This window comes from Centroberyx gerrardi, chromosome 9, assembly GCF_048128805.1.
Source record: "Centroberyx gerrardi isolate f3 chromosome 9, fCenGer3.hap1.cur.20231027, whole genome shotgun sequence".
NCBI lineage: Eukaryota > Metazoa > Chordata > Actinopteri > Beryciformes > Berycidae > Centroberyx > Centroberyx gerrardi.
Window position 1 is genome coordinate 2,115,571 of NC_136005.1, and position 15,042 is coordinate 2,130,612.

General features: G+C 43.0%; 1 protein-coding gene across 2 annotated transcripts in view; it reads left to right on the top strand.

The window, feature by feature from the left end:
- Nucleotides 1-15,042, top strand: part of rabgap1l (RAB GTPase activating protein 1-like) — a 167,370-nt gene that overhangs the window by 149,615 nt on the left and 2,713 nt on the right. For both annotated transcript variants that reach the window (XM_078285512.1, XM_078285513.1), the window contains 6 exons: nucleotides 814-906; nucleotides 6,229-6,339; nucleotides 7,021-7,125; nucleotides 8,216-8,299; nucleotides 9,033-9,104; nucleotides 14,274-14,474. In XM_078285512.1, the coding sequence (XP_078141638.1) occupies nucleotides 814-906; nucleotides 6,229-6,339; nucleotides 7,021-7,125; nucleotides 8,216-8,299; nucleotides 9,033-9,104; nucleotides 14,274-14,474 (666 nt within the window). The remainder of the gene's footprint in view (nucleotides 1-813; nucleotides 907-6,228; nucleotides 6,340-7,020; nucleotides 7,126-8,215; nucleotides 8,300-9,032; nucleotides 9,105-14,273; nucleotides 14,475-15,042) is intronic.

The window sequence follows — 15,042 nt, forward strand, 5'->3', positions numbered from 1 at the left end:
TTGAAGCTTATTCTACTGTTGACTTCATTGGAAGCTGCTGAATTAAGAGTGTCAGAGTCTAAATCCCTAAAATGTGGAGCGGGGGTGACTAGCATCCAACCTGTGACCAGAGGGTCCTCGGTAGCACTTTACAATAAGGGTACATTAATTAAGGGTTAGTTAATGCTTAATAAGCATTAACTAACCCCTTAATTAACAGTTAACTAATGTGTCTGGTAATCATTTACTAATGGCGTTCATGTTGACTAAGGTATTAATCTATACATTATTTAATAGTCATCTTTATAAACTATTAAATAATGTATAAATTAATACCTTAGTTAGCATGAACACATTAGTAAATTACACATTAGTTAACTGTTAATTAAGGGTTAGTTAATGCTTATTAAGCATTAACTAACCCATATTAAGCATTAACTAACCCTTAACTTAGTGTACCCTTATTGTAAAGTGTTACCGGGTCCTCCCTGCCGCTGACCTCTGACCTCTGACCTTTGACCTCTGACCTCTCTGGTGAAATGTGGACAGATTTGTGTGTCTGAGATGGAGATGCCAAAAACGAATCCTTAATCACGCCGTGTTGAGGTGAAACTACACTCTTGATGAAATCCACAGCCTAATGTTGACAGAAGCAAGTTTGTGGTTGGAGGGTTGCTGGTTTGAATCCCACTGGCTGAATGAACGCTCTCTCTCTCTCCCTCAGCAGCTACCGGCTGCTCAGGGTCCCTTGAGCAAGGCAACGGGCCCTCAGTGGTTTTACCGGGTGCTTCTGGGTAAATGAAGGTTGAAATAAAGATGTGAACACGTTTGCAGGTTCCAACCAAGAAGCTGAAGAAGTTTGAGAAGGAATACCAGACGCTGAGAGAGAGCCAGCTGCAGCAGGAAGACCCCATCGACCGATACCAGGTGGGACACACACACACACACACACACACACACACACACACACACACACACACACACACACACAGTTCTTTTCCACAGATTTAGGATTAGAGTAACTGTACCTCTGCTGTCATGAAGTGGTTAAGTAGGCATGCTGGATCCTGACTCTAATCGGAGGTAAAGTTGTGTAACTTTAATGTGTTAATAGAGACCAAAGTAAAGCCCAGGGAGCCTGCTGCAAACACTGAAGCACAGTAACTCTATTAAATTAAAAACACAATTTTTAAAGGTCTTTCTCTCCCTCTGTCTTCTCCTTCTATCGCTCTCCTTTGCTCTTGTTTTTATTGCTTTGCCAAGTAGTTTTCTTTGACATGATCTTTAATATCAAGGTCCTCCGCAGTAGAGACGCTTTGGACCACAGAACCCATTTGATGAAGGTTTTGTCCCAGAAACCCATCTGAGAAGAGTTCTGTTGTCTGTCTGTACTGCAGGAGTCAAACCTCGGATCAGAATAGACATTATGAATGAAGTGACAGTGAAGTTTTGTTGGAGAACCCCTGGAACCCCTTCAGGGACCCCTGGAGGTCCCCGGACTCCAGTTTGGGAACCACAGCTTTAGCCTCCTGCTGGGCTGCTGAGTTAAATACTCCTATCTGTCGTATACAGTGTGCAGACTTATGTATTCATGAGAGTAGAGCCTCGCCTCCTGTAGTTTTCAAATCATACTGACTGTGTCGCATCTGAAAGAGACTGAAGTCTCAGAGATTGTAAAAGATTGTGAAAGGAAAGCTGTCCTTTTGTGGCATAAGATGCAAAAAACAAGCTACTTTTAGCAGCTACTTTTATTGCTGAAATTATCTGTGTTTCTAATTATAGGCCTGTTGAATTACTGTTCTCCTATTTTGCATACTATTCTTTGTTTTGTGTCAAACCGTACCTTTATTAATATTTCTCACAGCGTTCTGGCCTTTAATGTGACTTTGGCAGCGCTGACTTTTATGATTTTGTTGGCGATGTGAACATCAATAAAGTTTATTTTTGGGCGAAGCTGCCTGGGTGTTTGAGGTTTTAGCTGCTGACTGTCTTTATCTCGTCAGATTGTTCAGAAGGTGAAACCAGACGAGGCGGGGCAGATATTTAGGGATTCAGACAAGCTGAAACTGTCAGGACAGAGCTTCAGAAACCTTTCATCATCTTTCTATTGCTCTACTTTATGTCGTATTTTATTCTTTGCTGCTGCTTTCTCTTCGTCTTGGTTGAAATCTGTCTTTCTCTTTTTTCCCAAAAGGAGACCGGAGACTCGTTAGTCCATGTCTTTTAGTATTTTGTCTTTATTAAGACAGTAGGAAGACTGAGAGGGGGAGGGGAGGGGAGAAAGAGACAGATCATTTAGTTATTTAGTTGTCTTCCCTCTGACATCAAAACTGAACTTCATTACCGCACAAAGCCAAATTATATAAACTAGATAATGGTTCAGATTCACAGTTACCAAGTAAATGTGTATGTGACAAAGTTCTGGCTATAAGTGCCGATGTGTGAGCGTATCACAGCCACACAGACGTTTTTACCATTTTTTTGAAGCCGTTCAAGTTAAATTGATATTGTTTGCAAACTTTGGATAAAAGTTAACACGTGTTTTACGTTTCGATTCTTAAATGAGAATAAAAAATAAAAATAAGAAGATAAAAAATAGACAACGTTCAGTAGGGAGTAAATAGAAACATCACAAAAAATAGCAATACTGAGTGAAAATAAGATAATTAAGATAAAAGATTAATAAAAAGATAAAAATAAAAAAAAGATTATAAAAAAAGACCTTTTTGAGAGGTGATTTGAAGGCCAGTCTGATCTGAACACAGACAACCACGAAAACGTTCGGCTCAAGTAGGAAAAATAAAAAAACACACAGCAGAATTCCAGTTGGCTGTTTTTTGCGGAGGCAGCAGTGATGCTGCTGTGATGTACAGACAGAACTGTAGGAAGGAAGGAAAGCTTTAACAGAAGATAAGACATCAGACCAGGACTGCTGCTCAGGGAAAGGCTTTTATACACAGCAGGAAGAGAGAAAGAGGATTTTTTGTTGATATGGGATCCGGCGTTTTAATACCAGAGGGGGTTTGGATCAGTCGTCCTCTGGTCTGGTTCCCCCTGATCCCAAATAAAACGCTTTCTCTTAGACTTGGTACACCTCCAGATCAACAAGAGGGGAGAAGAGGAAAAAAAGTAAAAGTATAAATAACATAAATAAAATGCACCAATGTGGCTACTTGTAAACAGTGGTGGAAAAACTCCTCAGAAGTAAAAGTAGCAATACCATAATGGAAGAACACTCCATTAAAAGTAAAAGTCCTGCATTCAGAAGTTTACTTCAGTAAAAGTACAGAAGTATTAGCAGTAAAATGAACTGAAGTATGAAAAGTAAAAGTCGTCATTCTGTCAGAGAGTTAAATTATTGAAGCCTTAACCTGTCAGAAGTATTTTAATGTTGTCGTCTAACTGCTCCATATACTGTTGGGGAGTTTAAACTCTAATGCAACATATTTTATGAGCTTATCGTATGTTTTGCGTGTAAAACCTTATTCTGCAAAGTAACTAGTAACTCCAGCTGGCAGATAAATGTAGTGGAGGAAAAGTAGAAAGTCTCACAGAATGGAAATACTCAAGTAAAGTGCCAGAACCTCAAAATGGTACAGGGGTATATTGTACAGTCATTAGTTTTTGGGGGGGGATTGACTTATGAATATAGTTATGTTAATGCTAATGTTATGTATTTTTTTCTGTTTTTATGGGTTTTTTGTTAGTTTTGTATGGGTGTGTGTATTTTCTGTGTCCTTTTTCTATTTGTAAGACTATGTGTGGTTTTCTGTGCTGGTTGCACTCTTTCCTCTCTGTTTTCCATTGGTTATGTGAATACAAAATAAAAACAACTGAGAGAGAGAGGGAAGTGACAGAGAGAGAGAGAGAGAGAGAGAGGGAGAGAGAGGGAAACTCCTGTCAGGATCATGTGTTTCAGTTCAGTCTGTCCTGCCACAGTCTGGACGGGTCGACGCTGTTCTGCGTCCTGACAGCAGCGAGGTAACAGACATTTAACCTTTTAAACATGAAAGGTTTTCTATAGGGTCTAATGCTTATGGAGTGTTTTACTATTCCTTAATGTATTGTATTGATTTATTGTATTTGGTCCTAAATGTAGGTATAAATATATGCCGGTTTAAACTTTTTTGTTGGCTCTTAGGCTTTGATTTTTCACATATGGCTTGTTTTCTGATTGGTGTAAATTCACTAAGTTGGCTACTTTATAGATACACTCTTTTTTATGTAAAGATGCAGGTGTTTAATGAGCCTAAATCATAAAGTTGGGTGGTTACAGAGAAGAGCGTCCCATCTGCATTCATTGAGACGTTATATATTCGCACTATTTGCCCAAATGAAGTTCTGGTGTCGGACATTTCTCCGCCCACAGGAAGTGATGAATTGAAACTTAAAGGGAAGGTTCAGTGATTTTAGGGGTCTATCCTATTTCCCACTAACCATATCTTCTATTATAACATTCAAAACATATTTACATCCGAGCTACATCCATTGACATGCTAGTGCAAGTCAATGGGGTATGAAACCATTGCTTTCAAAATCCCATTCAAGCGCTTTGAGCGAGTTCTATTACGTATTCTTACTATTACTGCAGCTATGGAAGTATATGGAATGACTTGCGAGTGATTTTAAGAGTTATGTTTCATACCCCATTGACTTGTGCTAGCATTGCTAATAAATGCTAACAGGAGGTGGCTGCCGATTTCACAGAAACGCAAGCTCCAATGTAAAAACTTTGGGCACATTGTAAGACGGGGCGTAATTAGTGATGAATAGGATAGAGGATTATAAAATCACTGAACCTTCCCTTTAATCCAAACTGTCTCCTGAACAGCAGCAGAGAAAGCTGGACTCACCAGCGTTAGATCTTTTCCTCTCTCGTCTCTTTGGTTTCCTTCGGTGTAAAGCATCACAGACCGGTTTACTGACGGCACCGCACAGGACTTCTGGGTATCGAAGTTCTAATTTTTCATTTACCTCTCACTACCATTTAGAGCTGTTAATGTGCAAAGTTGCAGTGCAGCTTTAAGATCCGTTGTTGCTTTTGCTGCGTTCACTTTGTACGGGATTTACCATAAATATGAGCTGCAGACTGGAGAAAACGTTCACATCGGCCTCCTAGTGGTGATTACAAGAACTACACATGGAAATGTTTTTGTCGGCTTCGTAATCTCCCACTTGGCATCAAGAATTGAGGAAGTGTGTCGACGCAGGCGGCGAATCCACTGACGTCGGGTTCCTTCGTTTCTCGAGATCTTTCAGAAAGAGATAGTAATATAATTTTACAATAAGAAGAAGGAGCACCGCGACAGCTGACTTTACGTTCTCCATTTTGGATGAGGGCGTTCCAACAAGTTAAACACGTTAACACTTCCACTTTGTACTAACAAGACGTCATCTCATTCCTCAGCTTCTTCCACTGTGGTGTTTGTCTTGTAATCCTGATCAAGGCTCTCGTTTGGTTTTTCTTTACCAATAAACATGTTTTCAGATATCCATCAGCCTCCAAAAGTAGCAGGATTTGTTCTTCTTCTTAGTTTTTTCTACTTCATGCTCCTTGATCTTAAGTGGAGAGTTTTGTTTTTCTTATGCTACTTCTGTTCCACTGTTTTGAGTTTGGGTTTCTGTTCGCCAGAGTCTGAACAAAAAGGAGCTGCTAGTGTCTTACGTACAGGCGTGAATTAGGAGGACAGCGTGTGTGTGTGTGTGTGTGTGTGTGTGTGTGTGTGTGTGTGTGTGTGTGTGTGTGTGTGTGTGTGAGGTGAGTTAGGGTCAGAGGAGGTCGTCGTCGTCGTCAGAGCGACAGGATATTGGGGTCAGGTGACCCCTCGTCGTAACCGTGACAACCGTGTCATCCCATGGAGGCGTGGCCGTCATGTGAGACTGTTTACAGGCAGACTAGCAGTCATGAGACCGCGCTAATGGTCTACAATGGGGACTTTAACAGGAGTGTGTGTGTGTGTGTGTGTGAGAGAGAGAGAGAGAGAGAGAGAGAGAGATTAGGAAAGCAATGAAGGAAGGCTGTTTTAGGTTTTTAGGGCTGCACAAATAAATTAAAATAAAAAAGTACAATAGACACAATAGAAGCTGCTGTTTTTACCAGAAGGAAAAATGTTCTGAGTTTCTTAAACTTTTCTTACCCCCTTATCTAAAAGAAAAAATCCTAAGCCTTAGTTTTTGACAAGTGTGTGTGTGTGTCTCTGTGTGTGTGTGTGTGTGTGTGTGTGTGTGTGTGTGTGTGTGTGCGTCCAGAGGGAGAACCGTCGTCTTCAGGAGGCCAGTATGCGTCTGGAGCAGGAGAACGACGACCTGGCCCACGAACTGGTGACCAGTAAGATCGCCCTGCGGAACGACCTGGACCAGGTAACACAGCACAGCGCCCCCCGCAGGACGTCCTCAAACCTGCAGGACCCTCTGTTTGCCTTGTTTCTGGGGGTGAAAGTCTTCAATTTGCTGCATTAACACACACTGCGACCTAAAGATCTTAATTTGCCAATGAGGTGACATGATTTCACTTGTTTCCAATGTGGTTTCACTTGTCAAAATCTTGCACTTCTATCAAGAAAATGACACTTGATTTGCATTGGAAACAAGTGAAATTATCAAACCATAGGCAGATTTTTTCACTTGTTTTAAGAAAATTAGGATTTTAGGACTAAATGACTTTTGACTAATTGATTTTTTTTGCAGTGAAGTGGTTCAGTTACATTTCACACGGCAAAATTTCAAGCAAACCAGAATTTATCAACCAAAGCCGTCATGTCCTCCATTGGTTAGATATTTGGAGCAGGAAATGAATTTCTTCTGCGGTGAAACTCGTCCTTAATACATTCTTCATGGCGTGTTTATGGCGTGTTTTACCCATAATGCTCAGGTCTTCCTGTAGCTGGGAGGGATCACACTGAAAAAGAGAATGGAGCTCAGAAAACCCTCCCTGGAGAAATAAAGGTTAGAAGAGTACAGGTGTGTTAAGTCAGAGTTAATGAAGGGTGGTGTGTGTGTGTGTGTGTGTGTGTGTGTGTGTGTGTGTGTGTGTGTGTCCAGGCGGAGGACAAGGCTGATGTTTTGAACAAAGAGCTGCTGAACACGAAGCAGCGGCTGGTGGAGACGGAGGAGGAGAAGAGGCGGCAGGAGGAGGAGACGGCTCAGGTACCATCAGCCCTCTGTTTACCTGCTGCAGCTCGTTAAGCTCGTTAAGGCCAAGCTTAACGAGCCTCAGCTGTCAATGATCTTTGCATTCAAAGCTTTAAAATGGTATATTAGACAATTGGGGTCATTAAATTAAGTTTTTCTGATGTAAAATTCTCCTGTAAAGTTGAATCTGCCTGCTTCATGGTGTTTGGTATATTCATATTAACTTTTAACCCCACTTTTATCAAACGACCAATGAGGTGCAATAAACATCGACAGGTGGCCTCTAATGCACATATGGACAGTTGGATTTTTTTTTTTATTATGCAAATGATCATGCATGTATTACATACATACAAAGAAATACACATATAAACAGACATACACAAATAAACGCGTACAGTACGCATACAGTATGTTTGAAACATATTCCTGCAATTTGTACATGTGCAGAAAGAAAAAGAAAAATTATAATAACAGTGAATCAGAGGTAAAAAATAATATATATACATAGTAATTGTAAATAAAATACACAGCTTGAGAGAGAAAACAAAAAGGAATCAACAAAATCACATTTTCACAATAGAATGAGTAAACTGGCTAATTAGAGCAGAGATCCAACAGAAATATTTAGTGTTTTGTGCTATATTTATATTTATATTTGAGCAGTAATAAAATCTTATTTAACGTACCTTTAAAGTCATATTTCACTAAAACTCCACCCGGCTTTTACTGAAACCACCTGGAGCAGCTTGGCCTTGGTTGTGTATGTGGTAGAAGTGCAATATTTAGATTAAATGGTCAAAATGGAAGTCAGTGAGCGGTGGTGACTACGGCTCCCCAGAGTGGCCAATATTGATTAGGTGACTGAACTCTTGTAGATTTAGGCAGTAAAATATCAAACCACAGTTACATGTTCATTTAAAAAGCCTGCGCAGGGAACGAGTGACTTCTGCTGATGTTATTTTATCGCCCTGACGTTTGCATCTGTGTAGAATGATACTGTGTTTATGGTGTTATTGTGTTGATAAAGATATTTCTCAGCACATCCTCCTGGCTGCTTTGGGTTTAATCCGTTAACATGCATCGTCTGCTCTGCTCCCTCCAGCTGAAGGAAGTGTTCAGGAGGGAGCTGGAGAAAGCCGAGTCGGAGATCAAGAAAACCACGGCCATTATAGCTGAGTACAAACAGGTAGGACTTTGACCTTAAATCCTTCCACAGTATTGTAAATGAGGACATGAGGAACATTTTAACCAACAGTGGACATTTGCACATCCTGTGTCTTTGACTGTATATTTTCAAATCTGTAAACTGCAAACTTCTGTGAATCCCCTTTTTATATTTAACTTGTTTCTTCTATATTTATCATTCACATTTTTATTTATCATGTAAAACACTTTGTAACTGTTTTGACATGTTCTCTATGAATTAAGATTATTATTGCTAGTTTAGTAGTAGCTGTAATAGTTTTATTATTAGCGTTATTGCTATTATTATTAACCTGTCAGTTGTAATCACAGTGACAGTTTAATTCCAGCCAGTTAAAAGTCTTTATCAGCAGCACAAAGACAATTTACTATTATTTTATTGTACTTTTATTTCTATCCTTTATTACCATTTTATTCATATCCTTCAGTACTTTTTCTTCCTTCTCCAACCTGCACCTCTGTTCTTCGCTGCTACAATGAGGCAATTTCAATAAAGTTCATCTTATCTTCATCAAGTTGATTTGATTAGTTATTAGTTTTATTAGTAAAGACCCATTTTTGGTTGATTTGAATGAGTGGAGCTGTTTGAAGGTTTTTGCTGGAAAAGATCATGGTGCTCCGTTGAGTTTCCCTGGAGGAATAAAGGTTAGAAAAATCTCCTAACGTGTCTCTTACTGTAGTGTCTGAATGTAATGTGTGTGTTCTGTGTGTTTCAGATCTGCTCCCAGCTGAGCACCAGGCTGGAGAAACAGCAGGCGGCGACGAAAGAGGAGCTGGACATCGTCAGGGTGAGATCACACACTCTGCACAGCCGCTGGAAACACACTGCGTCACACACACTGTTCAGGCTGGAAACACACACACTGCGTCACACACACTGTTCAGGCTGGAAACACACACACTGCGTCACACACACTGTTCAGGCTGGAGACACACTGCGTCACACACACTGTTCAGGCTGGAAACACACACACTGCGTCACACACACTGTTCAGGCTGGAGACACTGCGTCACACACACTGTTCAGGCTGGAGACACACTGCGTCACACACACTGTTCAGGCTGGAAACACACTGCGTCACACACACTGTTCAGGCTGGAGACACACACACTGCGTCACACACACTGTTCAGGCTGGAGACACACACACTGCGTCACACACACTGTTCAGGCTGGAAACACACACACTGCGTCACACACACTGTTCAGGCTGGAAACACACACACACTGCGTCACACACACTGTTCAGGCTGGAAACACACTGCGTCACACACACTGTTCAGGCTGGAAACACACTGCGTCACACACACCGTTCAGGCTGGAGACACACTGCGTCACACACACTGCGTCACACACACTGTTCAGGCTGGAGACACTGCGTCACACACACTGTTCAGGCTGGAAACACACTGCGTCACACACACCGTTCAGGCTGGAGACACACTGCGTCACACACACTGCGTCACACACACTGTTCAGGCTGGAGACACTGCGTCACACACACTGTTCAGGCTGGAAACACACTGCGTCACACACACTGTTCAGGCTGGAAACACACTGCGTCACACACACACTGTTCAGGCTGGAGACACACTGCGTCACACACACCGTTCAGGCTGGAAACACACTGTGTCACACACACTGTTCAGGCTGGAGACACACTGTGTCACACACACTGTTCAGGCTGGAGACACTGTGTCACACACACTGTTCAGGCTGGAGACACTGCGTCACACACACTGTTCAGGCTGGAAACACACTGCGTCACACACACTGTTCAGGCTGGAAACACACTGCGTCACACACACTGTTCAGGCTGGAAACACACTGCGTCACACACACTGTTCAGGCTGGAGACACACACACTGCGTCACACACACTGTTCAGGCTGGAAACACACTGCGTCACACACACACTGTTCAGGCTGGAGACACACTGCGTCACACACACCGTTCAGGCTGGAAACACACTGCGTCACACACACTGTTCAGGCTGGAGACACACTGTGTCACACACACTGTTCAGGCTGGAAACACACTGCGTCACACACACTGTTCAGGCTGGAGACACACTGCGTCACACACACTGTTCAGGCTGGAGACACACTGCGTCACACACACTGTTCAGGCTGGAAACACACACACTGCGTCACACACACTGTTCAGGCTGGAGACACACTGCGTCACACACACTGTTCAGGCTGGAAACACACTGCGTCACACACACTGTTCAGGCTGGAGACACACTGCGTCACACACACTGTTGAGGCTGGAAACACACTGCGTCACACACACTGTTCAGGCTGGAAACACACTGCGTCACACACACTGTTCAGGCTGGAGACACACTGCGTCACACACACTGTTCAGGCTGGAGACACACTGCGTCACACACACTGTTCAGGCTGGAGACACACTGCGTCACACACACTGTTCAGGCTGGAAACACACTGCGTCACACACACTGTTCAGGCTGGAGACACACTGCGTCACACACACTGTTCAGGCTGGAAACACACTGCGTCACACACACACTGTTCAGGCTGGAGACACACTGCGTCACACACACCGTTCAGGCTGGAAACACACTGCGTCACACACACTGTTCAGGCTGGAGACACACTGTGTCACACACACTGTTCAGGCTGGAAACACACTGCGTCACACACACTGTTCAGGCTGGAGACACACTGCGTCACACACACTGTTCAGGCTGGAGACACACTGCGTCACGCACACTGTTGAGACTGGAAACACACTGCGTCACACACACTGTTCAGGCTGGAGACACACTGCGTCACACACACTGTTCAGGCTGGAAACACACTGCGTCACACACACTGTTCAGACTGGAGACACACACACTGCGTCACACACACTGTTCAGGCTGGAGACACACACACTGCGTCACACACACTGTTCAGGCTGGAAACACACTGCGTCACACACACTGTTCAGGCTGGAGACACACTGCGTCACACACACTGTTCAGGCTGGAAACACTGCGTCACACACACTGTTCAGGCTGGAGACACACTGCGTCACACACACTGTTCAGGCTGGAAACACACTGTGTCACACACACCGTTCAGGCTGGAAACACACTGCGTCACACACACTGTTCAGGCTGGAAACACACTGCGTCACACACACTGTTCAGGCTGGAGACACACTCCGTCACACACACTGTTCAGGCTGGAAACACACTGCGTCACACACACTGTTCAGGCTGGAAACACTGCGTCACACACACTGTTCAGGCTGGAAACACACTGCGTCACACACACTGTTCAGGCTGGAAACACACTGCGTCACACACACTGTTCAGGCTGGAAACACTGCGTCACACACACTGTTCAGGCTGGAAACACACTGCGTCACACACACTGTTCAGGCCGGAAACACACTGCGTCACACACACTGTTCAGGCCGGAAACACACTGCGTCACACACACTGTTCAGGCCGGAAACACACTGCGTCACACACACTGTTCAGGCCGGAAACACACTGCGTCACACACACTGTTCAGGCTGGAGACACACTGCGTCACACACACTGTTCAGGCTGGAGACACACACACTGCGTCACACACACTGTTCAGGCTGGAGACACACTGCGTCACACACACTGTTCAGGCTGGAGACACACTGCGTCACACACACTGTTCAGGCTGGAGACACACACACTGCGTCACACACACTGTTCAGGCTGGAGACACACTGCGTCACACACACTGTTCAGGCTGGAGACACACTGCGTCACACACACTGTTCAGGCTGGAAACACACTGCGTCACACACACACACACACACACAGATTCCACAGATGGTTTTGTCTCTCAGCTGTAAATCTGCTCACACCAGATGATTAGACAGGATGGGACATCACATACTTAAAGGATAAGTTCTTTAATGTTGTACCTGTATGTAATGAGTCTCTTCCTCCCTGCAGCTCTTGTCTCCAGTCAGCTGTCAGTTGAAACAGCTCTGTTGCCTCTTGCTGCTAACAATGAACCCAAACGGGGTTTGTCAAAATATATAAATTAAAATTTATATATTTATATATATAAATACATTTGGCCACAAACTTTAAAATAGCAGATGATGGTGCTATCAATATTCCTGACATTCTGATATATTACCTTACTCATTCCTGTTCACCTAACATGGTATTACTTGCTGAATTCAAACAAAATGTCAGCTTCAAACAGCTATCTACGACGGCTCTACTGTAACACTCCTGCCTCACCTTACTGTAAACTGGGCTCTCATTGGCTGTTGTCGGTCTGTGATGTCCAGATACCACAGGGCTTTTTCAGGATCCTGCAGATAATCTTTGCCGACCAGCTTCAGATTGGAGTTCCCCTCCCACCGTCAGGATGGATGAATCTGCTGTAAACCGGCCTGATGATCCTCTAGTGTTTCTTTCAACATCTTGATGAAACAGATCAGCGGTCAGCAACCGTGTTTCATCGAGGCCCGACGGTCTGCAGGTTTTCATTCCAACCGAACTCTCCAGCAGCTGAATTCACCAGTTAGCCGAGTCTCAACCAGACAGGAGGAAGTGAACAGTTGAGCTGCAGGGTTTGGTTTGGTTTGGTTTGGTTTGGTTTGGTTTGGTTTGGTTTGGTTTGGTTTGGTTTGGTTTGGTTTGGTTTGGTTTGGTTTGGTTTGGTTTGGTTTGGTTTGGTTTGGTTTGGTTTGGTTTGGTTTGGTTTGGTTTGGTTTGGTTTGAACGAAAACCTGCAGACTCTCATGCTTTCCACCACTGAAACAGACTGTGTTGATTGACTGATTTGACCTGCGGGCAGTTTAAGTATTTGAGTTTTTTGGAACCCAGTTTTATAATCCTTAAAATAAGGAATTAATCACTGCCCTGCAGAGCTGAAGAGGATTTACTGAGTCGTGAAACTCAGAAATATGAAAGTTTCGCTCCTGTCCTCCTGACAGAAGTACTGCTGGTACAGAGGTGAACTTGTATATATGATTTAAAATAATTTTTGGGTGATTTCTGTTGATATATAATCAAAACCCTGGTGAAGACTTTGACCTTTAAAACACAGAACAGAAAAAGGCAGTCTGCAGCAGTATGGTAGTTGTAGTTTGGACTGGAGCAGCAGCGCCACCTGCAGCATCAGAGCAGCATTAACACTGAAAGAGTTCAGTCTGCTGAGGCTGAAAATGAAGGAAGCTGTTCTGTTTGCAGGCAGGTCAAACATGTTGCTGTCTGTGTGGCACACTGAGGAGTCTGTGTGTCTGAGTGAGACAGATGTGGGTTTGCCGACATATTGAGCCAATATTGACCTTTTATTAAAAAACTATCAGCCAGTCAGTGTCGTCCACCTCTGACAGGATGGATCAGCAGTCAGTCTGTAAATCCTCATCCTGCCTGAATGAATTTCATTAGTCTGGGTTTATTTATTAGTTGATTGATTAGTGCTGAAACTATTAGTCGAATAATTGTTTAATTGATTACTAGATCGACAGAAAATTAATAGATTATAATTTTGATTAAGTTTCATCTCATTATAAAATGAATGCTTTGGTTTTTTTGGCTGCTGGTCAGACTGAGGAAGAAATTTGAAGAATCACTTTGGCCTCTGTAACTTGTGATGGCCATTTGTCATTATTTTTCACATTTTATAGACTAAATTATTAATCGATTAATTGAAAAGATAATCGATAGGTAATCAATAATGATAATCAATAATCGTTAGTTGCTAGTTTGGTAGTTTCAGTTTTAGTGTCCCATGGTGGTCTAAATGTTTCAGAGGCTTTTCCACCCTGACAAGTAGAACATTCTGGAGGAAACACTGGATTAAAAAAAAATAAAATGTACATGAAAATGTTGAATTTGAAGATATTGAGTATCACCACTAAATATCAGCTATCGGTAGCTTAAGTGCCGATACTCACACATGCATGCTTGTGTGTGTGTGTGTGTGTGTGTGTGTGCAGAGTAAGGTGCTGGGCTGTGAGCGCTGCAGGGGGGTGTTCAGCACCCAGGGGTCCCTCCAGGCGGCGTCCCCCAGCAGGGAGAATCCGGACGCCGGGCCGCTGGACGAGGAGAAGGACGGGCTGCAGGAGCAGCTGAGGGAGCTGGAGCTGGAGCTGGCCCAGACCAAGCTGCAGCTGGTGGAGGCCAAGTGCCGCATCCAGGTCAGCAGCACCAGATCATATTCAGAATAATAATAATAACTGCTAGCAGGATCCAGATAATATTCAGAACAATAATAATAATAACTGCTAGCAGGATCCAGATAATATTCAGAACAATAATAATAACTGCTAGCAGGATCCAGATAATATTCAGAACAATAATAATAATAACTGCTAGCAGGATCCAGATAATATTCAGAACAATAATAATAATAACTGCTAGCAGGATCCAGATAATATTCAGAACAATAATAATAATAACTGCTAGCAGGATCCAGGTCAGCAGCACCAGATAATATTCAGAATAATAATAATAACTGCTAGCAGGATCCAGATAATATTCAGAACAATAATAATAATAACTGCTAGCAGGATCCAGATAATATTCAGAACAATAATAATAATAACTGCTAGCAGGATCCAGATAATATTCAGAACAATAATAATAATAACTGCTAGCAGGATCCAGATAATATTCAGAACAATAATAATAACTGCTAGCAGGATCCAGATAATATTCAGAACAATAATAATAACTGCTAGCAGGATCCAGCAGCACCAGCATAAT